The following is a 25,163-nucleotide window of genomic DNA, read 5'->3' as shown; positions in this document are numbered from 1 at the left end:
TAATGATAAATCTAGTTAATTAGATAAATCAATACAAATAGTTCATGTGGCACAAAGAACACCATTAAAAACAAGTGCCAAAGAGCTACAAAGTCAATTTTACTTGAGTTTGTTGAGTATTCAAAAAAAATAATATATCCATAATATACCATTATGGAAACCAATACCCATTGGTGAACGTACCACTGTTGGTTTCTAATCAATTCAAATTGAATTTGTTCTACATTGAATTTTACCAATTTGCAGTTTACACAACAAAAAAATTCAATAAAGGGTAAATTAATGGACAGTCTCAGTAGCCCACTGAAAAGATCTAATAACTTTCTACTGTTTTCCTTGCCTCTTACTGTGACTCATCAATAATCCAGACGAATTGGTTTCTATGTGAACACGTTCCAAAACATATCAGGTCTGGAGGCAAAGTTTCATAAGGAAATCACAGGGGTAAGTAATTTGCTTCATATTTCTTCAGAAAAATAGAATTACTATGGTGTATTTTTTGGCAGAAGAGTAAAAAGAATCTTTGACTTTAGACTCAAATAAATCTGTTGCCCAGAACACAAGATCCCTATATCTGCAATATCAGTAACTGCAATCAATACATACATAATTAATATTACAACTTGAGGCCACTAGTATGAAGGTTGCTAATGTCCTCATATCTCTTTCTGACTTTTTTGCTCACTTGCTCTTATATCGTTATATATCGTTAATGCAATAGCTTTCTACTTTTAGAAGAATTTATATTTCTCTCTGAGTTTATGGGGGAGTACTGCTGAGGAAGAAGCTCTGCCAGGAGTAATTTAGCTGATCTCTTCTTCTATAGTGGCGTTTCTATGGCAGCTTAATTGACGTAATTGTGCTTATATTACTGTTATACTGGATTCATTAAAAATGATAGATAAATTCAGCAATATTTGCTTGGACCATAACATGGAGAGGCTATAATGTATTCTTTACGTCTTTTGCATACATGGTATATAGCACACTCATACATAGTACTTATATATTGCATGCATAATGTTAGGGTTCTAAGAAAAAACCCGGAAGTGGACCCTCTGGGTCGTGGCTCCAGAGCCCCCGAGGGCGAGCGGACCAGGTGGAACCACCCCTTATACAGGGAGTGTTAGGGGCAGGCTCAAGGGGATGTAACCACAAAGGGACGACTAAGGGGTATACAGGGAAGACAGAAAACAGGAACTGAGGGAATATGGGAAGCAGACGGAACCAAGAGGACCTGAGACAGACAGCGACTTGAAGCTGCAAGAGAGGGAAAAAGCAAACAGTAATGAGAAAAATGTAAGGAGAGCAGGTTAGGGGAACACAGAGACCCACAGAATACAGGGACGGAAGGGCTGCTGTAGACACAGAGCTGGCAGGCAGACAAGGCAAAGACACCAGACAAGCAAGAGCGGAAAGGACACAGCAAACCAGTACGGTAGGGGCACAGGAACAACAGACAAGGTAGACAGAAAGGTCAGGAAGCCCACTAGGCAGAGGCACAGGGAAAGCCGACTGGGCAGAGCCAGAGAAAATGGCAAAGGAAACAGAGACACGGGGCCTGAAGACGAGGAAGGACACCAGCACGGATGCTAGCGCCGCAGCGATCGATAAACAGGTGTCTTACCTCAGTAGACGTTGAGTAGAAATACCCAGTGGGCGCCGCCATAATGGGGTGCAGCCACTGGGTCTCGACCTCCCAGAGAACATAGTGGCAGGAGAAGCGCAACCACGCATACCCAAACCGCCGACGCACCGCAACCCCAAGAAGTCAGATGGAGTGGCGAGGGACCACTTCGGGGACACGCCAGAAGGAGACAGAAGGACCCGAGGCCGTTACACATAAAAATACTTACCGATTGCCATCTCCTGCCTTTCCAGCACACATTTGGTGCTATCCTGCATTCCTTCCCTAATTCCAAAAAAGTTGGGATGCCGTGTAAACCGGAATCCTGCAATTGATCCGCTCATTTCTATTTGTCACTAATGCAACCTCATTCCATCTGAGATGCAGGATTTTGAACTGTACGCTGATGACAAGCTGGCTGGTCCTCTACTACTGAATTCGCAAGGTTTCCATAAAGAATTTTTTATTTAAAGTCATCTGACCACAGAGCAGTTTTACATTTTTCCTCAGTCGATTTTAAATGGGTTTTGGGCGAGAGAAGACGGCCAGAGAAGAGCTTTAACTTTCAATTGTTCACTGCACAGTGAACTATGTACACAGACAATGATTTATGGAAGTATTTCATAAATCATTGCAGTGATTTTTACAACAGGATCATGCCTGTTTTTAACTTAGTGTTGCCTGATGGCCAGATTCCCAACACTTGGAGCTAGTCACATAAGGCACAAGCAGGAGGTTGGAACTCCCAGCCTAGAGTAGTCTTTGACTTGTAGATGGGGTGTAATGTCAGCCATTAATGGGTGTCACCATAGGCAATGACAATGGAATGTAGATTGCTATGTTACTGTCTCTGCAGTGTCCATAAAGAGCAGAAGAAAGATACTACCCTAGTAAAGTTCCATTACATAGTGAGACTCTGGGGAAAGAGTAGAACCCTGCCATGGTGTATCGACGACATTGATGCAGAACTATTAGGGAGAGAGAGAATCTTACACTTGAGGAGACAGTGAGGTGTAATCATCAGGAAAATGGCGAGTCTCCATTGCCTTAAAGAACTGGAAAGTGAAAGACCAGGCAAGACAAGGTGCGAGCTAGGAGAGATCACCTGCGTGAAGAGTACGTAACTGTAAAAATGAGGGACAGACATGCAAGTATGGTGTGATTGCAGTATGGGCAAAGAAGTAAGGGTATGTGCACATGATGTCCTGCAGATCCGCAGTATTTTTTTTCCGCACAGAAACGCTGCAGATCCGCAAGTGATTTACAGTTCAATGTAAATCAATGAGAAAAAAAAAACGCTGTGCTAATGGTGCTGAAAATTCAGTGCGGAAACGCTGCGGATTAAAAGAAGTAGCATGTCACTTCTTTTTTGAGGATCTGCAGCGTTACCCATTCCATTATAGAAATCCGCAGGGGTAAAAAATGCAAGAAATCCGCAGTAAATCAGCAGCAAATCCGCACAAGATCAGCACAAAAAAACGCGACAAATCCACACCTGCGTTTTCTGCCAAGAGATGCAGAATTCGCACAAACAATTCCAGAGCCTAATCCGCAACATGTGCACATAGCCTAAACCTTCCACAAAAAGGGATCCTAATTGTGAAAATGTCTGGCGATGGAATACCTCAGGGAAGATGTATAAAGACATTAAATAAGTTGTTAAAATGTTTAAAGAGACTATGCCGTGAGAACAAAGTATTGTTGCTGGTGTTAAAACAATAGGTGCTGTGTCCGCTCATCTATGCCAATTCCGAGAGGAGAAACTCTATTGTTAGGTCTAACCTACTGTTTCTTAATAAGGCTACACACTGAGTCCCTTACACACACAAATACATTCACATTTAATACATATATAGCTGCAGTACACACATTACACATACTCACCTGACAGAGCACCTGCCTGAATCAAGTTACAACAGCCCGTTTTGTAATTTGTAATACAGACAAGGAGGCTGTATGTAACCAAGTTTTGGGTTGCCAACCACTGTTTTATACAATTATAGGAAAGCAAATAGGAAGACTGATGGTTTCTATTAAAATTGTGTATATCCCACTAGAAACTAATAACACACAATGTGGCTGGAACCTTTTTAATACATCCTCTGTTCGGATTTTAAAAAGCTTTGTTGACCAAAAAATTGAATTTCTTCTGCTTTGTACCCCCGAGACCAGGCACGAAAGTCACTGCAGGGCTGCAAGGACAGACTTACAAACTGCAGAGTTTAAAGTCCCTGGTGTCTGAACATTTCAAAACATTGAGGAAATATGAGGAACAAATATTTCTCTGTGGAGGGTGGTTTTCTCCATTTTACACTGTTTGTGCTACCTTCCTATATATTCGGTTGCTGTCATTTTACCATCATTTTGCAATCTGATTTTCATGGCAGCCCATATATTACAGTAAGCAGAACTGCTACATATTTATTGCTTTGCTAAATTCCTCCCGGCTGTGCTATATTTATTCTTTGTTTGTGAGAAAGCATTTGAAATACTGAATTAGGTTTTATTGGTTTTCTCAACTGACTATTGTGGAAAAATACAAGCTACTTATGTTTCCAATGTTTATTTTTCTAGCTCAACTAATTCTTCAAAAGCAACAGAACAGAATTTTGTGAACTGTACAAATATGCATTATAGCGATTACTTTTATTCTGTGTTTAATTTTGCCATAATACAGATATGGTGATAAAATTGGTATTGAATTTATGTTAGTCATGGATACTATGTTACTTACAAATAGAGTAATTATGTATCTAAAAGTTCTCACTAAAGCAATGTTACTGTATTTACTGAAATATTTTTTGACTGAAGAGCAAATACATTATGCACCTAACACCTGTATTTGGTTTGAACAATCATTCTGTGCTTACAGAGTCCCTTTAACCCCTTCACCCCCAAGGGTGGTTTGCACGTTAATGACCGGGCCAATTTTTACAATTCTGACCACTGTCCCTTTATGAAATTATAACTCTGGAACGCTTCAACGGATCTTGGCGTTTCTGACTCTGTTTTCTCGTGACATATTGTACTTCATGATAGTGGTAAAATTTATTCGATATAACTTGCGTTTATTTGTGAAAAAAACGGAAAATTGGCAAAAATTTTGAAAATTTCGCAATTTTCAACTTTGAATTTTTATGCCCTTAAATCACAGAGATATGTCACACAAAATACTTAATAGGTAACATTTCCCACATGTCTACTTTACATCAGCACAATTTAGGGACCAAAATTTTTTTTTGTTAGGGAGTTATAAGGGTTAAAAGTTGACCAGCAATTTCTCATTTTTACAACACCATTTTTTTTTAGGGACCACATCTCATTTGAAGTCATTTTGAGGGGTCTGTATGATAGAAAATACCCAAGGGTGACACCATTCTAAAAACTACATCCCTCAAGGTGCTCAAAAACACATTCAAGAATTTTATTAACCCTTCAGGTGTTTCACAGGAATTTTTGGAATGTTTAAATAAAAATTAACATTTAAATTTTTTTTACACAAAATTTATTTCAGCTCCAATTTGTTTTATTTTACCAAGGGTAACAGGAGAAAATGGACCGCAAAAGTTGTTGTACAATCTGTGCTGAGTACGCTGATACCCCATATGTGGGGGTAAACCACTGTTTGGGCGCACCGCAGAGCTCGGAAGGGAAGGAGCGCCATTTGACTTTTCAATGCAAAATTGACTGGAATTGAGATGGAACGCCATGTTGCGTTTGGAGAGCCCCTGATGTGCCTAAACATTGAAACCCCCCACAAATGACACCATTTTGGAAAGTAGACCCCCAAAGGAACTCATCTAGATGTGTGGTGAGCACTTTGACCCACCAAGTGCTTCACAGAAGTTTATAATGCAGAGCCGTAAAAATAAAAAATCATTTTTTCACAAAAATTATATTTTCGCCCCTAATTTTTTATTTTCCCAAGGGTAAGAGAAGAAATTGGACCCCAAAAGTTGTTGTACAATTTGTCCTGCATGCGCCGATACCCCATATGTGGGGGTAAACCACTGTTTGGGCGCATAGCAGAGCTCGGAAGGGAAGGAGCGCCATTTGACTTTTCAATTCAAGATGGACTGGAATTAAGATGGGACACTGTTGTGAATTTACCTTTTGGCTCCCTCTAGTGGTTACTAGTGATTTGACTCTGGGTATGTCATTCATCCCTTGTATGCTCACCTGGGTCGTTAGGTCAGGGGTGTTGCTATATAAGCTCCCTGGACCTTCAGTTCAATGCCTGGCAACGTTGTAATCAGAGCTAATCTGTTGTGCTCTTGTCTACTGATCCTGGTTCCTGCTAAATTAAGCTAAGTCTGCTTTCTTGCTTTTTGCTATTTGTTTTTGTTTGCATTTTTGTCCAGCTTGTACATAATCTGTATCCTAACCTTGCTGGAAGCTCTAGGGAGGCTGGAGTTCTCCCCCCGGGCCGTTAGACGGTTCGGGGGTTCTTGTATCTCCAGTGTGGAATTTTGTTAGGGTTTTTGTTGACCATATAAGTTATCTTACTACATTCTGCTATTAGTAAGTGGGCCTCTCTTTGCTAAACCTAGTTCATCTCTGTGTTTGTCATTTCCTCTTACCTCACCGTTATTATTTGTGGGGGGCTTGTATCCGACTTTTGGGGTCTATTCTCTGGAGGCAAGAGAGGTCTTTGTTTTCCTCTTCTAGGGGTAGTTAGTCCTCCGGCTGGCGCGAGACATCTAGCGACCAACGTAGGCATGTTCCCCGGCTACTTCTAGTGTTGGCGTTAGGAGTAGTTATATGGTCAACCCAGTTACCACTGCCCTATGAGCTGGATTTTTGTACGTCGCAGACTTACTTGTTCCTCTGAGACCCTCGCCATTGGGGTCATAACAGGACGCCATGTTGCGTTTGGAGAGCCCCTGATGTGCCTAAACATTGAAACCCCCCACAAGTGACACCATTTTGGAAAGTAGACCCCTTAAGGAACTTATCTAGATGTGTGGTGAGCACTTTGACCCAAAAAGTGCTTCACAGAAGTTTATAAAGTAGAGCCGTGAAAATAAAAATTCTTTTTTTTTCGCAAAAATGATTTTTTAGCCCCCAGTTTTGTATTTTCACAGGGGTAACAGGATACATTGGACCCCAAAAGTTGTTGTCCAATTTGTCCTGAGTACGCTGATACCCGATATGTGGGGGGAACCACTGTTTGGCCACATGGCAGAGCTCGGGAGGGAAGGAGCGCCATTTGGAATGCAGACTTAGATGGATTGGTTTGCAGTCGTCACGTTGCATTTGCAGAGCCCCTGATGTACCCAAACAGTAGAAACCCCCCACAAGTGACCCCATATTGGAAACTAGACCTCCCAAGGAACTTATCTAGATGTGTTGTGAGAACTTTGAACCCCCAAGTGTTTCACTACAGTTTATAACGCAGAGCCGTGAAAATAAAAAACATTTTTTTCCACAAAAATTATTTTTTTAGCCCCCAGTTTTGTATTTTCCCAAGGGTAACAGGATAAATTGGACCCCAAAAGTTGTTGTCCAATTTGTCCTGAGTACGCTGATACCCCGTATGTGGGAGGGAACCACTGTTTGGGCGCATGGCAGAGCTCGGAAGGGAAGTATCGCCATTTGGAATGCAGACTTAGATGGATTGGTCTGCAGGCATCACGTTGCATTTGCAGAGCCCCTGATGTACCCAAACAGTAGAAACCCCCCACAAGTGACCCCATATTGGAAACTAGACCTCCCAAGGAACTTATCTAGATGTGTTGTGAGAACTTTGAACCCCCAAGTGTTTCACTACAGTTTACAACGCAGAGCCGTGAAAATAAAAAATCCTTTTTTTTCCCACAAAAATGATTTTTAGCCCCCCAAATTTATATTTTCCCAAGGGTAACAAGAGAACTTGGACCCCAAAAGTTGTTGCCCAATTTGTCCCGAGTACGCTGATGCCCCATATGTTGGGGTAAACCCCTGTTTGTGCGCACGGGAAAGCTCGGAAGGGAAGGAGCACTGTTTTACTTTTTCAATGCAGAATTGGCTGGAATTGAGATTGGACGCCATGTCGCGTTTGGAGCGCCCCTGATGTGCCTAAACAGTGGAAACACCCCAATACTAACTGAAACCCTAATCCAAACACACCCCTAACCCTAATCCCAACGGTAACCCTAACCACACCCCTAACCTTGACACACCCCTAACTCTAATCCCAACCGTAAATGTAATCCAAACCCTAACCCTAACTTTAGCCCCAACCCTAACCCTATCTTTAGCCCCAACCCTAACCCTAACCCTAGCCCTAACCCTAGCCCTAACCCTAGCCCCTAGTCCCAACCCTAACCCTAACCCTAGCCCTAACCCTAGCCCTAACCCTAACAGGAAATTGGAAATAAATACATTTTTTTTAATTTTATTATTTTTCCCTAACTAAGGGGGTGATGAAGGGGGGTTTGATTTACTTTTATAGCATTTTTTATAGCAGATTTTTATGATTGGCAGCCGTCACACACTAAAAGACGCTTTTTGTAGCAAAAAAGTTTTTGCGTCTCCACATTTTGAGACCCATAATTTTTCCATATTTTGGTCCACAGAGTCATGTGAGGTCTTGATTTTTGTGGGACGAGTTGACGTTTTTATTGGTAACATTTTCGGACACGTGACAGTTTTTGATCGCTTTTTATTCTGATTTTTGTGTGGCAGAATGACAAAAAAACAGCTATTCATGAATTTCTTTTGGGGGAGGCGTTTATACCGTTCCACGTTTGGTAAAATTGATAAAGCAGTTTTATTCTTCGGTTCAGTACGATTACAGCGATACCTCATTTATATCATTTTTTTAATGTTTTGGTGCTTTTATACGATAAAAACTATTTTATAGAATAAATAATTATTTTGGCATCGCTTTATTCTGAGGACTATAACTTTTTTATTTTTTCGCTGATGATGCTGTATCATGGCTCGTTTTTTGCGGGACAAGATGACGTTTTCAGCGGTACCATGGTTATTTATATCCGTCTTTTTGATCGCGTGTTATTCCACTTTTTGTTCAGCGGTATGATAATAAAGCGTTGTTTTTTGCCTCGTTTTTTTTTTCCCCTACGGTGTTCACTGAAGGGGTTAACTAGTGATATAGTTTTATAGGTGGGGTCGTTATGGACGCGGTGATACTAAATATATGTACTTTTATTGTTTGTTTTTTTTATTTAGATAAAGAAATGTATTTATGGGAATACTATTTTTTTTATTTTTTTATTTATTTAGGAATTTTTTTTCATTTTTTTTTTACACATGTGGAAATTTTTTTTTTTACTTTTTTACTTTGTCCCAGGGGGGGACATCACAGATCGGTGATCTGAAAGTTTGCATAGCACTCTGTCAGATCACCGATCTGACTTAGAGCACTGTTATGATCTGGTGACCTTGGAGCCGCATGAAACTTTCTCTGGAGTCGGTGGAACCTGTACTGACCGCAAATCCTGAACTAACACCGCAACTAGAATTAGCCGTGGGGTGTGCCTAACATACCCTAGACACCTCGACACAGCCGGAGGACTAAATACCCCTATAGATGGAAATAAGAATGCTACCTTGCCCACGAATAATGACTGTGAGTAGGAGAAGAATAGACACACGCAGGTAAAAAACATTATTTAGCAAAAGAGGCCACTCTAGCTAAATAGGAAAAGATAGGACAGATTACTAGGCGGTCAGTATTAAAACCCTTCCAAAAATATCCACAGCAGATAATACAAAAAGTTCCACAATCTAACTAAAGACATGGAATGTATATCTGCCACTCCAGAGAATCCAACAAGACTGAGAAAATACTGACACAATCTAAGCTGGACAAGAAAACACAAAGAATAGCACTGAATTGTGAAGCACATAGCATATGTGCCACAGGAAAAAAAAACCCATACACTTATCTTTGCTGATTTGGCAGAAAAGCAGGAGGAACCAAGCAGAGGTCCAACACCTCCCAACAACAATTGACAACTGGCAAGGACTAATGAATCCTGCACACCTAAATACCCCTGTCAGAACTGCAATCAGCAGATACACCTGACCAGGACTGCAAGTCAGGGGCAACTGCATTACTACCTACAACCACCGGAGGGAGCCCAAAAGCAGAATTCACAACAGTACCCCCCCCTTGAGGAGGGGTCACCGAACCCTCACCAGAGCCCCCAGGCCGATCAGGATGAGCCAGATGAAAAGCATGAACCAAATCAGCAGCATGGACATCAGAAGCAAAAACCCAAGAATTATCCTCCTGGCCATAACCCTTCCATTTGACAAGGTACTGAAGCCTCCGCCTCGAAAAACGAGAACCCAAAATCTTCTCAACCACATACTCCAACTCCCCATCAACCAAAACAGGGGCCAGAGGATCAACAGAGGGAACAACGGGCACCACATATTTCCGCAATAAAGATCTATGGAAGACATTATGGATAGCAAAAGAGGCCGGAAGCGCCAATCGAAAAGACACCAGATTAATAATCTCAGAAATCCTATAAGGACCAATAAACCGAGGCTTAAACTTAGGGGAAGAGACCTTCATAGGAACATGACGGGAAGACAACCAAACCAAATCCCCAACCCGAAGCCGGGACCCAACACACCGACGACGGTTAGCAAAACGTTGAGCCTCCTCCTGAGACAACACCAAATTGTCCACCACATGAGCCCAAATCTGCTGCAACCTGTCAACCACAGAATCCACACCAGGACAGTCAGAAGGCTCAACCTGCCCAGAAGAAAAACGAGGATGAAAACCAAAATTACAAAAAAAAGGCGAAACCAAAGTAGCCGAACTAGCCCGATTATTAAGGGCAAACTCGGCCAATGGCAAAAAGGCCACCCAATCATCCTGATCGGCAGACACAAAGCATCTCAAATAAGTCTCCAAAGTCTGATTAGTTCGCTCGGTCTGGCCATTTTAAAATGTGCGCGTTTATGGCCTTCCATGACATCACGGCTTCTGATTGGTCGCGTGCCGCTCAAGTGACCGCCACGCAACCAATCACAAGCCGTGATGTAATTCTCAGGTCCTAAATTCCTAATTCTAGGAATTTAGGACCTGAGAATTACGTCACGGCTTGTGATTGGTCGCGTGGCGGTCACATGAGCGGCACGCGACCAATCAGAAGCCGTGACGTCATGGAAGGCCATAAACGCGCACATTTTAAGCAAAGAAGGCTGCCGGTTCACAGCGGTAAGGTCCAGGCTGGTCGGAGAGGTGAGTATATCAATATTTTTTATTTTAATTCTTTATTTTACACATTAATATGGATCCCAGGGCCTGAAGGAGAGTTTCCTCTCCTTCAGACCCTGGGAACCATCAGGGATACCTTCCAATACTTGAGTCCCATTCACTTGTATTGGTATCGGGTATCGGTATCGGATCAGATCCGATACTTTGCCGGTATCGGCCGATACTTTCCGATACCGATACTTTCACGTATCGGACGGTATCGCTCAACACTAGTTGTCACACATACGTTATAATGTTTAAATGGTAAATTATGAAATAACTCACAATATACCTGTTAAACATATGCCATATTAGTGATGCAGTAATGAATGCCGCTGTTAGGAATCCATCACAGCCTCTGCGTAAAGTATACATCAGCAACTTTTCCCATCATTAAATCGTTAAAACCAGAGTCAGCTCAGACTTAATTTCTCTCTTTTAAAAGTATTTTTTAAAGTCTTTAAGAAATTAGAATTACTTCCGGCATCTAGTAACAGTATTTCCAAAAGGGCTTGTTGCTTTTTTAACAATAATTGGTATTGCTATCGAGCATTATAAATAATGTAGGTAAATACATAATGTATAATTGATTGAGAAGGGTTGAACTTGATGGTCCTAGTTTTGTCAACCCTTTAACTATGTAATTGAAATATTGTACATTATGAAAACACTGGTCAAGAGTAAGAAGAGCACATGTTAGCTGCTTGATGTTCTGCCTGGTTGTGCCTGGTTCTGAAAATGTACCCCATTTACGTACATTAGACTATGGTTCAGAAACAAACACAGCTTTGTCGTTGGTTTGGCTACCATCTAATTATTGGCTTATCTAGAAATTGAATCCCCACCATCCACAAATGGATGCTTTATCCTAATGATAATAATAATTATTACATTTCCCAGAGGAGCATTGCATGGGAATAAGCCTCCTTACCTGGACAAGCCAGAGCTAGTATATCACTCTCCACAAGAAGAAACCTTACCCCTTAGAACTCAGTCCAGAGCCTCTCACCTAGCCAGATCAGTTCTCATATTTTGCACTGATGAGGGCCAATAGGCAGAAACACCGTGTCTGCAAATTGAAACATTGATTTGGCTTTTATCCTAAGTCATATTCTAAGTCAAGACTCATTAAAGGGTTAATTGTAACTTGTAGGATCGCTACTTCCAACAGGTGGTGCTATAGAATTCAAGTCCTCTTTTTCTCTAAAGAGGCAATTTGCATCCTAATGATAAGACATTGAAGCTGGATCACAAAAAAAGACACATTTCAAACTAAATTTAATTGACAAATACTGTAGAATCTGCTGAGCTTTGGGGTGCCAGTTAGTACTAATTAACAAAAACTACTGGATCTTTAAAAGGGGGTTTATTACAAACAAGGTACAGTATTTACAATGACATACATAAGGGAAGTCTGTTGTGAATTCTGTTTGTGGGCTCCCCCGGTGGTGTTTTATGGTAGTGCCACTTATTTGCCTTCTTCTATCCTTGATCACCTGTTGACACCCATTAGGGGAGTTTCCTATTTAAGGCTGCTTGGCTGCTGGTCCGATGCCGGCCAACAATGTATCAGTAGCATTCTGTTGCATTCTCCTGCCTCAAGATCCTGTTCAGCTAAGTTGAATTTTGTTTCTAGTTAATGTTATTTTTGTCCAGCTATTTGCAATGTGACTCTCTGTAGCTGGAAGCTCTCGTGGACTGAAATTGCCACTCCAGTGGCATGAGTTGTCACTGGAGTTTTAAAGCAATTTCAGGATGGTGTTTTTGAGTAGTGTTTTGAAGTTGACCGTGAAGTGACTCTTTCCTGTACTTCTGCTATCTAGTAAGCGGACCTCACTGTGCTAAATCTGCTGTTCATCCTACGTATGTCTTTTCCTCTTGACTCACCGTCAATATTTGTGGGGGCCTGCTATCTCCTTTTGGGGTTCATCTCTGGAGGTAAGGCAGGCCTGTATATTCCTCTGATAGGGGTAGTTAGATCTCCGGCTGGCGCGTGGTGTCTAGGGCATCGTAGGAAACACTCCCCGGCTACTTCCAGTGTCGTGTCAGGTTCAGGTCACGGTCACTTTAGTTCCCATCACCCGAGAGCTAGTCCGTTGTTATTTTGATTTCCCTGCCATTGGGAAAATCATAACAGAAGTCTAACTAAGGGACAAGGGTAAATTAAAGGGAAAAGGTAATGGGAGAGGGTAGAGGAAACTGGGATGTGGGAAAGAGAGGATGCATAACTGATCCTTACATATATATTAAACCAATACACATCCACACCCACATACAAGCCATGACTCCACCCTTGCTTCCAGTATCTTCTGTGGCAAATGTCCAATCATCTTCTGGCAATGTGAACACTGTCATTGGCTGCAGTAATCATCACCTTCCTTTGGATGACGTTCTTGGATTTAAGATAAAGTCCTGGTGTCAAATGGCTTGAGGGCATTCCGTTTAGGCTGGAGACTAGATGTCCAACTGAAGAACAATGTCTTGTAATTCACATCCACATGGAATGTGTGTCAAAGATAAGATGTTCAGTTCAGGAACAATAGCTTATACTCCCAACACCACAGGGGTTATGTATCCTCCAAGAGGTTGGAGACACAATGTCCATTTACAATGTAGATTCTCTTTATTCTATTAACCCCTTAATCCCGTATGACGTACTATCCCGTCAAGGTGACCTGGGACTTAATTCCCGGTGACGGGATAGTACGTCATACGCGATCGGCCGCGCTCACGGGGGGAGCGCGGCCGATCGCGGCCGGGTGTCAGCTGCCTATCGCAGCTGACATCCGGCACTATGTGCCAGGAGCGGTCACGGACCGCCCCCGGCACATTAACCCCCGGCACACTGCGATCAAACATGATCGCAGTGTACCGGCGGTATAGGGAAGCATCGCGCAGGGAGGGGGCTCCCTGCGGGCTTCCCTGAGACCCCCGGAGCAACGCGATGTGATCGCGTTGCTGCGAGGGTCTCCTACCTCCTTCCTGGCTGCAGGTCCCGGATCCAAGATGGCCGCGGCATCCGGGTCCTGCAGGGAAGGAGGTGGCTTACCGAGTGTCTGCTCAGAGCAGACGCTGGTAAGCCTGCAGCCCTGTCAGTGAGATCGGTGATCTGACAGAGTGCTGTGCACACTATCAGATCATCGATCTGTAATGTCCCCCCCTGGGACAAAGTAAAAAAGTAAAAAAAATTTTTTTCCACATGTGTAAAAAAAAAAAAAAAAAAATTCCTAAATAAATAATAATAAAAAAATATATATTATTCCCATAAATACATTTCCTTATCTAAATAAAAAAACCAAAACAATAAAAGTACACATATTTAGTATCGCCGCGTCCGTAACGACCCAACCTATAAAACTGCCCCACTAGTTAACCCCTTCAGTAAACACCGTAAGAAAAAAAAAAAAAAACGAGGCAAAAAACAACGCTTTATTACCATACCGCCGAACAAAAAGTGGAATAACACGCGATCAAAAAGACTGATATAAATATCCATGGTACTGCTGAAAACGTCATCTTGTCCCGCAAAAAACAAGCTGCCATACAGCATCATCAGCAAAAAAATAAAAAAGTTATAGTCCTGAGAATAAAGCGATGCAAAAATAATTATTTTTTCTATAAAATAGTTTTTATCGTATAAAAGCGCCAAAACATAAAAAAATGATATAAATGAGATATCGCTGTAATGTAATGTACTGACCCGTCGAATAAAACTGCTTTATCAATTTTACCAAACGCGGAACGGTATAAACGCCTCCCCCAAAAGAAATTAATGAATAGTAGGTTTTTGGTCATTCTGCCTCACAAAAATCGGAATAAAAAGTGATCAAAAATGGTCACGTGTCCGAAAATGTTACCAATAAAAACGTCAACTCGTCCCGCAAAAAACAAGACCTCACATGACTCTGTGGAGCAAAATGTGGAAAAATTATAGGTCTCAAAATGTGGAGACGCAAAAACTTTTTTGCTATAAAAAGCGTCGCTGGTTTCACACTTGCGTTTTTGTCTGCAGCGTTTTTTGCACAAAAAAACGCATGCGTTTTTTCCCTATATTTAACATTGAAAATGCATGCGTTTTTTGTACGCGTTTGGTCGCGTTTTCAAACGCATGCGTTTTTTTCTGCATGCGTTCATTTTCAGAAATACAACCTGCAGTATTTTCTTGCGTTTTTAAGCACATGCGTTTGCGTTAAAAACGCATGCGTTTTTATCGAAATAAAACAGAGAACACACTGAAAAGCCACCCACCACCATCAAGGTGATAAAGGGATCCAAACCCTAACCCTAACTCTACCCCTAACCTCACCCCTAACCGTTTAATGAACATTTTCTGACAGTCATAGTGCCACGTATTTAAGTGCCACGTATTTCAGTGCCACGTATTTCAGTGCCACGTATTTCAGTGCCACGTATTTCAGTGCCACGTATCACGTATTTCAGTGCCACGTGTTTCAGTGCCACGTATTTAAGTGCCACGTATCATGTATTTCAGTGCCACGTATCACGTATTTCAGTGCCACATATTTTAGTGCCACGTATTTCAGTGCCACGTATTTCAGTGCCACGTATTTCAGTGCCACGTATTTCAGTGCCATGTATTTCAGTGCCACGTATTTCAGTGCCACGTATTTCAGTGCCACGTATCACGTATTTCAGTGCCACCTATTTAAGTGCCACGTATCACGTATTTCAGTGCCACGTATTTAAGTGCCACGTATTTCAGTGCCACGTATTTCAGTGCCATGTATTTAAGTGCCACGTATTTAAGTGCCACGTATTTCAGTGCCACGTATCACGTATTTCAGTGCCACATATTTTAGTGCCACATATTTCAGTGCCACGTATTTCAGTGCCACGTATTTTAGTGCCACGTATTTCAGTGCCACGTATTTCAGTGCCACGTATCACGTATTTCAGTGCCACATATTTTAGTGCCACGTATTTCAGTGCCACGTATTTCAGTGCCACGTTATTTCAGTGCCACGTTATTTCAGTGCCACGTATTTCAGTGCCACGTATTTCAGTGCCACGTATTTCAGTCACGTTTAGGGTTAGGGGTAGGGTTAGGGTTAGGGTTAGGGCTAGGGTTGGAGGTAAAGTTAGGGTTAGGCTATAGTTAGGGTTGGGGCTAAAGTTAGGGTTAGGGTTTGGATTACATTTACGGTTTGGATTAGGGTTGGGATTAGAATTATGGGTGTGTCAGGGCTAGGGGTGTGGTTAGGGTTACCGTTGGGATTAGTGTTAGGGGTGTGTTTGGGTTAGGGTTTCAGGTAGAATTGGGGAGTTTCCACTGTCCAGGCACATCAGGGGCTCTCCAAGCGCGACATGGCGTCCAATCTCAATTCCAGCCAATTCTGCGTTGAAAATGTAAAACAGTGCTCCTTCCCTTCCGAGCTCTCCCGTGCGCCCAAAAAGGGGTTTACCCCAACATATGTGTTATCAGCGTACTCGGGACAAATTGAACAACAACTTCTGGGGTCCAAGTTCTCTTGTTATCCTTAAGAAAATAAAAATTTGGGGGGCTAAAAATCATTTTTGTGGGAAAAAAAATATGTTTTATTTTCACGGCTATGCGTTATAAACTGTAGTGAAACACTTGGGGGTTCAAAGTTCTCACAACACATCTAGATAAGTTCCTTGGGAGGTCTAGTTTCCAATATGGGGTCACTTGTGGGGGGTTTGAACTGTTTGGGTACATCAGGGGCTCTGCAAATGCAACGTGACGCCTGCAGACCAATCCATTTAAGTCTGCATTCCAAATGGCGCTCCTTCCCTTCCGAGCTCTGTCATGCGCCCAAACAGTGGTTCCCCCCCACATATCGGGTATCAGCGTACTCAGGACAAATTGGACAACAACTTTTGGGGTCTAATTTATCCTGTTACTCTTGTGAAAATACAAAACTGGGGGCTAAAAAATCATTTTTGTGAAAAAAAAAAGAATTTTTATTTTCACGGCTTTGCGCTATAAACTTTAGTGAAACACTTGGGGGTTCAAAGTTCTCAAAACACATCTAGATAAGTTCCTTGGGAAGTCTAGTTTCCAATAATGGGTCACTTGTGGGGGGTTTGTACTGTTTGGGTACATCAGGGGCTCTGCAAATGCAACGTGACGGCTGCTGACCAATCCATTTAAGTCTGCATTCCAAATGGCGCTCCTTCCCTTCCGAGCTCTGTCATGCGCCCAAACAGTGGTTCCCCCCCACATATGGGGTATCAGCGTACTCAGGACAAATTGGAAAACAAATTTTGGGGTCCAATTTATTCTGTTACCCTTGTAAAAATACAAAGCTGGGGGCTAAAAAATCATTTTTGAGAAAAAAAAAAATTATTTTCACGGCTCTGCGTTATAATCTGCAGTGAAACACTTGGGGGTTCAAAGCTCTCAAAACACACCTAGATAAGTTCCTAAGGGGGTCTACTTTCCAAAATGGTGTCACTTGTGGGGGGTTTCAATGTTTAGGCACATCAGGGGCTCTCCAAACGCAACATGGCGTCCCATCTCAATTCCAGTCAATTTTGCATTGAAAAGTCAAATGGCTCTCCTTCCCTTCCAAGCTCTGCCATGCGCCCAAACAATGGTTTACACCCACATATGGGGTATCAGCATACTCAGGACAAATTGCACAACATTTTTTGGGGTCCAATTTCTTCTCTTACCCTTGGGAAAATAAAAAATTGGGTACGAAAAGATCATTTTTGTGAAAAAATATGATTTTTTTTTTTTACGGCTCTGCATTATAAACTTCTGTGAAGCACTTGGTGGGTCAAAGTGCTCACCACACATCTAGATAAGTTCCTTAGGGGGTCTACTTTCCAAAATGGTGTCACTTGTAGGGAGTTTCAATGTTTAGTCACATCAGGGGCTCTCCAAACGCAACATGGCGTCCCATCTCAATTCCAGTCAATTTTGCATTGAAAAGTCAAATGGCGCTCCTTCCCTTCCAAGCTCTGCCATGCGCCCAAACAATGGTTTACACCCACATATGGGGTATGAGCGTACTCAGGACAAATTGCACAACATTTTTTGGGGTCCAATTTCTTCTCTTACCCTTGGGAAAATAAAAAATTGGGGGCGAAAAGATCATTTTTGTGAAAAAATATGATTTTTTATTTTTACGGCTCTGCATTATAAACTTCTGTGAAGCACTTGGTGGGTCAAAGTGCTCACCACACATCTAGATAAGTTCCTTAGGGGGTCTACTTTCCAAAATGGTGTCACTTGTAGGGGGTTTCAATGTTTAGGCACATCAGGGGCTCTCCAAACGCAACATGGCGTCCCATCTCAATTCCAGTCAATTTTGCATTGAAAAGTCAAATGGCGCTCCTTTCCTTCCGAGCTCTGCCATGCGCCCAAACAGTGGTTTACCCCCACATATGGGGTATCAGCGTACTCAGGAAAAATTGTACAACAACTTTGGGGGTCCATTTTCTCCTGTTACCCTTGGTAAAATAAAACAAATTGGAGCTGAAATAAATTTTGTGTGAAAAAAAGTTAAATGTTCATTTTTATTTAAACATTCCAAAAATTCCTGTGAAACACCTGAAGGGTTAATAAACTACTTGAATGTGGTTTTGAGCACCTTGAGGGGTGCAGTTTTTAGAATGGTGTCACACTTGGGTATTTTCTATCATATAGACCCCTCAAAATGACTTCAAATGAGATGTGGTCCCTAAAAAAAAATGGTGTTGTAAAAATGAGAAATTGCTGGTCAACTTTTAACCCTTATAACTCCGTCACAAAAAAAAATTTGGTTCCAAAATTGTACTGATGTAAAGTAGACATGTGGGAAATGTTACTTATTAAGTATTTTGCGTGACATATGTCTGTGATTTAAGGGCATAAAAATTCAAAGTTGGAAAATTGCGAAATTTTCAAAATTGTTGCCAAATTTCCATTTTTTTCACAAATAAACGCAAGTTATATCGAATAAATTTTACCACTAACATGAATAATAATAATAATAATAATAATTTTATTTATATAGCGCCAACATATTCCGCAGCGCTTTACAACTTATAGAGGGGACTTATACAGGCAACAGACATTACAGCATAACAGAAATCACAGTTCAAAACAGATACCAGGAGGAATGAGGGCCCTGCTGCTCGCAAGCTTACAATCTATGAGGAAAAGGGGAGACACAAGAGGTGGATGGTAACAATTGCTTTAGTTATTTGGACCAGCCATAGTGTAAGTGTTCATGTAAAGCTGCATGAACCAGTTAACTGCCTAAGTATGTAACAGTACAGACACAGAGGCTATTAACTGCATAAAGTGTATGAGAACATGAAGTACAATATGTCACGAGAAAACAATGTCAGAATCGCCAAGATCCGTCAAAGCGTTCCAGAGTTATAGCCTCATAAAGGGACAGTGGTCAGAATTGTAAAAATTGGCCCGGTCATTAACGTGCAAACCACCCTCGGGGCTTAAGGGGTTAAAAGAACAGAGGACTTGACACCCCAGGAACTTGTGTGACCACCTGTTACAGCTAATGGTAAATTCCTTTGATGTAGGTTTTAGCTGTTATGTAGAGTTAAGGGAATGTTCCTTGCTCACATAATACATAAATTGTCCATGTTGGCTCCAACATACGCCCCTTTGTGTCTGAATGACACATAACTGTTAAGAGGCTACCATTCCATAATCCTCTTCACCACTGTAGTCAATTCTTCTTAGGGCAAGGAGTCTTGACACATTCACTTCACAATCTGCCAACATTCACTCCAAAAAAAAAATTAACTTTGTTATAGCTTGATTTCTATTCCCACTACGATTTTCCTATTTTGTTTCATTCTGGAATCATACAGTATTTCCTACTGTGCCCTCTTCTGTCACAGTTCTCACATACTACGATTTCCTCTAACTCAATGTGACTTTGTACATTTGTGTCACATGATGCAATTTTAACAGCGGTTTGTTCTTTCACATTTACAATCTGAATCATCTTATTTAAGTAACAGATTACATAGCACATGTATATTTTGTAGCAGGGACAAAATTGGAGAAATAATGAGTAGTACCAAAAATCAGAAGTAGCAGGGGCAAAATTAGAAAAATAATGAGTAGAACAAAAATCAGATAGATTAAATAATTCAGAATGCCATTTGCTGCATTTGAATGACAAAATATTACCTCCCACCAATAACCCTTAGCATTGTTTTCCAATAGATGGGTAACCTCCTAATTCATTTTGATCATGATGTTTGCTAGTCATATTTTGAGACAATCCCCTTCTGCTTTGAATATATCTAATAAATGCAGAACATGAATAGTTCACAACAATATATCCGATGCGACTCATGCTGCTGCACACGGTATCAGTATATGAGGGGTATCCAATGCCCAGTTAAAACATGGCCTTCCACGAGTTTTTAGATACAGGTCAATTCATGTCAAGAAGATGTTCCATAAAAGTTGTTTATGAATCAAATTGCCATCAAATCATAGCTCATCCAGGATGCAAATTTATGCTCCATCATAGATCCTGGAAATAAAGAACAAGAGCAGTATCAGAATCTTAGCAGTTGTAATCTATATATTGTTTCTTTTATAAGAATCAAAAAATAAATATATCAAACGTGGAAAAATAAATAAATTCCAAAAATAAAATTTTAATTACAAAAATTCTAACACCATTGCATTTATGGTATTGCATGGTAATTGTTACACTTACGCCCCTTTGATACCAACACTTGGTATCAAACAAAAAGAAAGGGAGAAAAATAAATAAAATTTAAATGTGAGGTAAGAAACATTTCAAAATAATGATTAGGGATGTTAAAAAAAAAATTCTGAGCAAAAAGAATATTTAAAAGAGAAAAAAAAATAAATAGTAATAATACTGTGATTCAATGCATTGCACAGTCCGACATAAAACAGACAAACATAAAACAATTAGGGCAACTCAACTTTATCTGTCTCATGATGACTAAAGATGAGCAAAGTGGTTAAGCTGGATCTGCAGATTTCATATAGAAACCTCAGCTTTGCACTAGTTGGCACTATCATGTAAATTAACCATCCAACTTCAGGTCCTGATTGAAGACTATTACCTGTGAAACAAGATAAAGAACATACATACACAACAAACAATCATGCATTAGGTAAATACAATACACAGTCATCACAATGGGACAAATACTCGTTTAATTGTTTGCAAACAATTACTTAAACCTTTAACTTTGAGCTCATTGTCTAAACCACGTGGATTTAATTTTGGCCTTATGAATGCATTCATATAGTTAATTATTGCAGAGAAATAACCTGTTTCATCTATGGATACAGTGCTGTATATGGCCTGTTGAACAAAACACATTGGTTAATCTCCTTGCTTTAATATCACATAATACATGGTCTCCAGTCTAAAAAGAAACACAGACATAGTTAGAACACAAATTCAAACCATACACAAAACATTACTTTATCCTGTCCAGTATCCATATGCTAATTGATTCACATCTAACATGGCAGCCAAAGCCTCTCTATGCTTATCCAACCATATTGGCAAATGGTGCTGGGCAGTTTAGCAACAGTGGTAGGGCAATTTGTGACCAACTCCAAAATAACCAGAATGGTAGAGATACCCATGGATCGATCATAGGGATATTAGCACCTTCATTTTGTTGTTTATTATGTGACATCTGGCGTTTTCCTGTCTTACTTTTGTCATTTGGGCTCCGCAATGTTTCTGGTTTTGGTGCCGTTGTATCAGGGCCAGCTTCTACATTACCTATCTCCTCACATGTCTCTATGAACTCTGTGTTATAGGAGATACTTTCCTCTTCAGCCTCAACACTATCAATTTCTTGGTGCAATGAATGACTTTTGCTTTCTGGGTACACGTTAGGTGTATTACAATACCGTTTAATGTGTCCTGGTTGACCACATTTATAACAATACCTAACATATCCTCGCCTCCTGGGTCTGTATACAGCAGATACATTTTCTGACGGTTCATATTGCTCTTTAGACTCATTACACCAGTCCCTAAGTATATTCACAAAGTTTTCATAGGAGCTATTATTCCTTAGAGTCATTCTTGTGGTGTAATCTACATTGCAATGATTTGCCATTGAACATAGGAAATTAGCATCATCCTGAGACATTTCCAGACAGTTGTAAACAGTCCTATATAGGGACAGATAATTATTACAAAAGAGCAACGGATCATCATATCGCCTGAATCTGGTCATTGCTAGGGCATTTTCACCTCTAATGTCTCGTCCACCCATGATGCGTTGCAATTCCTTCCTTCTTATCTCTGCACCATTACAACTATCACCCATTTGTTCTGTTTTTAGTTGTCCTGCAATTGGCCCTGGAAGCCAAACTTGTAATAGAGACCAAGCATTTTTATTGTTCAGATTATACTGTTGGACAACATGTTCAAATCTATTGGACAGAATGACTGGAGAAATATGTGACTCAAATTTGCCAAGAAGTTGACACAGATGAAGCTTCTCAGAAATAGTGAGCAATGGAGAATTATCAATCAATGGAGATCTATATCCGGCATCCATTGTACCTTCATTAGAAAGAGTACATACATTGACTGTCTCAGTGCTGCATTTCTTTGATGTCAGAGACTGTATACATCGCTCTTTGTTATGCAATTGACAATTAGCTTTATCCAGTTGACTCTCCAGTGTTGCAATTAACTTCTCCATTTGACTATTTTTCAGTTCTAAAGAATAAACCTGAGCTGCATGTGAAGTGAGGCTCAGTCTATACTCCTTCAATTGTTCCTCCAACTGTCTATTTCTCACAGCTAATTCATTTACATCTGATTGCAAACCATGTATTTTACTAGCTGTTTTATCAGAAATTCCAATAACAGAATCACTAATTTTGTCTATGTCCTCCTTGACTTGTATCTTTTGCATCAAATGACTTGCTTCTTTTAATTCAGCCAACTCTTTCATCTTCAGCAACACTGAGATTTCATTGCTTAACTTTTCCTTTTTCAAATTCTTGCTCAGCACTTTACTATTCAACTTATTATTAAAGATTTTACATTGGGCTATCAAGTCATTGTACTGGTCTTCCAAAGATTTATCGACACTGACATGGTAAACAGCAGAGGCGTACTTCTTCACAAACTTTTCCACAAACTCCATTTTCAGCAACAAACTGCAAATACTTTACAAAACAAAATTACAAAGTGAAAGAGCTAAAAACTAGACCTTACACTACAATCTTCCCAAAAGTCTACACTCTTTGCTCCAATACTCCTACACTTAGAAAACACAGATCCAATCCGAATCTAATATAAATTACTGTCCCAACTACAAAAGATATTTCCCTTTTGCTAAATGCATCCAACAACAAACTGTCAATACAACACAATACACTATTTGATACACAAGCATACAAAATAATCTACAAGGAAATTCTTTACTCACCAATATTTTCTTTTAAATCAAGATCCAGACTCCTCGATTCTTTGGATTCCACACTTTTTCCAAATGTGAAATAAAGCAGATTAATTTCTTGCGGATTCTCTGTGGAATTTAATCACAGTCCCGTCTGGGGGTGCCAAATGTAGAATCTGCTGAGCTTTGGGGTGCCAGTTAATACAAATTAACAAAAACTACTGGATCTTTAAAAGGGGGTTTATTACAAACAAGGTACAGTATTTACAATGACATACATAAGGGAAGTCTAACTAAGGGACAAGGGTAAATTAAAGGGAAAAGGTAATATGATAGGGTAGAGGAAACTGGGATGTGGGAAAGAGAGGATGCATAACTGATCCTTACATATATATTAAACCAATACACATCCACACCCATATACAAGCCATGACTCCACCCTTGCTTCCAGTATCTTCTGTGGCAAATGTCCAATCATCTTCTGGCAATGTGAACACTGTCATTGGCTGCAGTAATCATCACCTTCCTTTGGATGGCATTCTTGGATTTAAGATAAAGTCCTGGTGTCAAAAGGCTTGAGGGCATTCCGTTTAGGCTGGAGACTAGATGTCCAACTGAAGAACAATGTCTTGTATTCACATCCACATGGAATGTGTGTCAAAGATAAGATGTTCAGTTCAGGAACAATAGCTTATACTCCCAACACCACAGGGGTTATGTATCCTCCAAGAGGTTGGAGACACAATGTCCATCTACAATGTTGATTCTCTTTATTCTATTAAAAGAACAGAGGACTTCACACCCCAGGAACTTGTGTGACCACCTGTTACAGCTAATGGTAAATTCCTTTGATGTAGGTTTTAGCTGTTATGTAGAGTTAAGGGAATGTTCCTTGCTCATATGATGCATAAATTGTCCATGTTGGCTCCAACAAATACTGAAGCACCACGATACATAGTATTGGAGAGTAGGGTTGAGAGAAACGGGTCGTGCATTTTCATAAGTCGCCGACTTTTGGCAAAGTCGGCGTCTCATGAAGCCCGACCCGATCCCTGTGCGTGGTCGGCCATGCGGTACGCGATCTTGGCGCTAAAGTCGCGTTTCGTATGACGCGTTTAGCGCCATTTTTTCAGCCAATGACTGAGCGTGGGCAGAGTGATGACATAGGTCTTAGGGGAGTGAACGCCTATCGTCATGTTATCGCTTGTGCGCAGTAGGGATTTGGAATGTGCAATACGAAATTTTCTGTGCTGGGACGGAGGGGAGAGAGAGAGAGAAAAAAATAAAAAAAATAAAAAAATAAATAAAATAAATTCCTTCATTGGGTTTCGTGTTTCGGCCGAAACCCGACTTTTCACGGTGGTCGGCCGATTTCACTCGACTCGACTTTTAAGACAGTCGGGTTTCACAAAACCCGACTCGACCCTAAAAAACTAAAGGTCGCTCAACCCTATTGGAGAGCAAACCGCATTAGCTCCTCCTACACGCCCAGCGGGCGTTAGCCACACAGGATCGCTCCAAACAGAAATTAATACACAAAAACGGAGCAGGAACATCCATAGCAACATAGTTGTATATAAAAAATATAAAGTTTATTAAATAATTCCAACTAGATAACATCAATATTAATACTGCAATATGTGCTGTAAGCACTTTGCACATTCAGAAAGGCAACAAGAAAGGGACATGATGATAGCCAAACACTGGGAGGGAGAAAGCACAAGAAACTATGCCTCTTTAACACCTTTATCACTGGGATATTTTCCAACAACAATCACATACAGGGTCCTATCGGTATACCCTTGACATAGATACCCTGTTGAGGAAGCGAATACGCGAAACACGCGTCCAGGGGAGCCACACCAGGAGGGGGAACCTTTTCAAGCTATCATTATGGGTAAGCCTGATTGAGTGTATGGTGCATTTGATGCATCATAG

The 25,163-nt window shown here is 40.8% G+C and overlaps 2 protein-coding genes across 7 annotated transcripts in view; one reads left to right on the top strand and one right to left on the bottom strand.

The window, feature by feature from the left end:
- AMPH (amphiphysin) overlaps window positions 1-25,163 on the top strand; it is a 425,845-nt gene that overhangs the window by 270,873 nt on the left and 129,809 nt on the right. For all 6 annotated transcript variants that reach the window (XM_077269267.1, XM_077269266.1, XM_077269265.1 and 3 more), the window contains exon 8: window positions 369-444. In XM_077269267.1, the coding sequence (XP_077125382.1) occupies window positions 369-444 (76 nt within the window). The remainder of the gene's footprint in view (window positions 1-368; window positions 445-25,163) is intronic.
- Window positions 20,749-22,970, bottom strand: LOC143782080 (posterior protein-like). Its single transcript, XM_077269192.1, has 3 exons — window positions 21,438-22,970; window positions 21,137-21,215; window positions 20,749-20,906 (listed from the first exon to the last, which is right to left on the bottom strand). The coding sequence occupies exons 1-3, from the start codon at window positions 22,968-22,970 to the stop codon at window positions 20,749-20,751; spliced, it is 1,770 nt and encodes a 589-aa protein (XP_077125307.1).

The sequence above is a fragment of the Ranitomeya variabilis genome, chromosome 6 (assembly GCF_051348905.1).
Source record: "Ranitomeya variabilis isolate aRanVar5 chromosome 6, aRanVar5.hap1, whole genome shotgun sequence".
Lineage (NCBI taxonomy): Eukaryota > Metazoa > Chordata > Amphibia > Anura > Dendrobatidae > Ranitomeya > Ranitomeya variabilis.
Note: the sequence above shows the minus strand (reverse complement) of the source record. Positions and strands in the feature narration are given on the sequence as shown.

Bases quoted from the DNA above. Each gene is read 5' to 3' on its own strand.
- LOC143782080 (XM_077269192.1), bottom strand. From the start codon at position 22,970: ATGGAGTTTGTGGAAAAGTTTGTGAAGAAGTACGCCTCTGCTGTTTAC. The intron at 21,216-21,437 runs GTATCTCTACCA...GTTTCTTTTTAG, and splicing joins TCCCTATGATCGATCCATGG to ACTGGAGACCATGTATTATG. The intron at 20,907-21,136 runs GTATCCATAGAT...CTTGTTTCACAG, and splicing joins AACAGGCCATATACAGCACT to GTAATAGTCTTCAATCAGGA.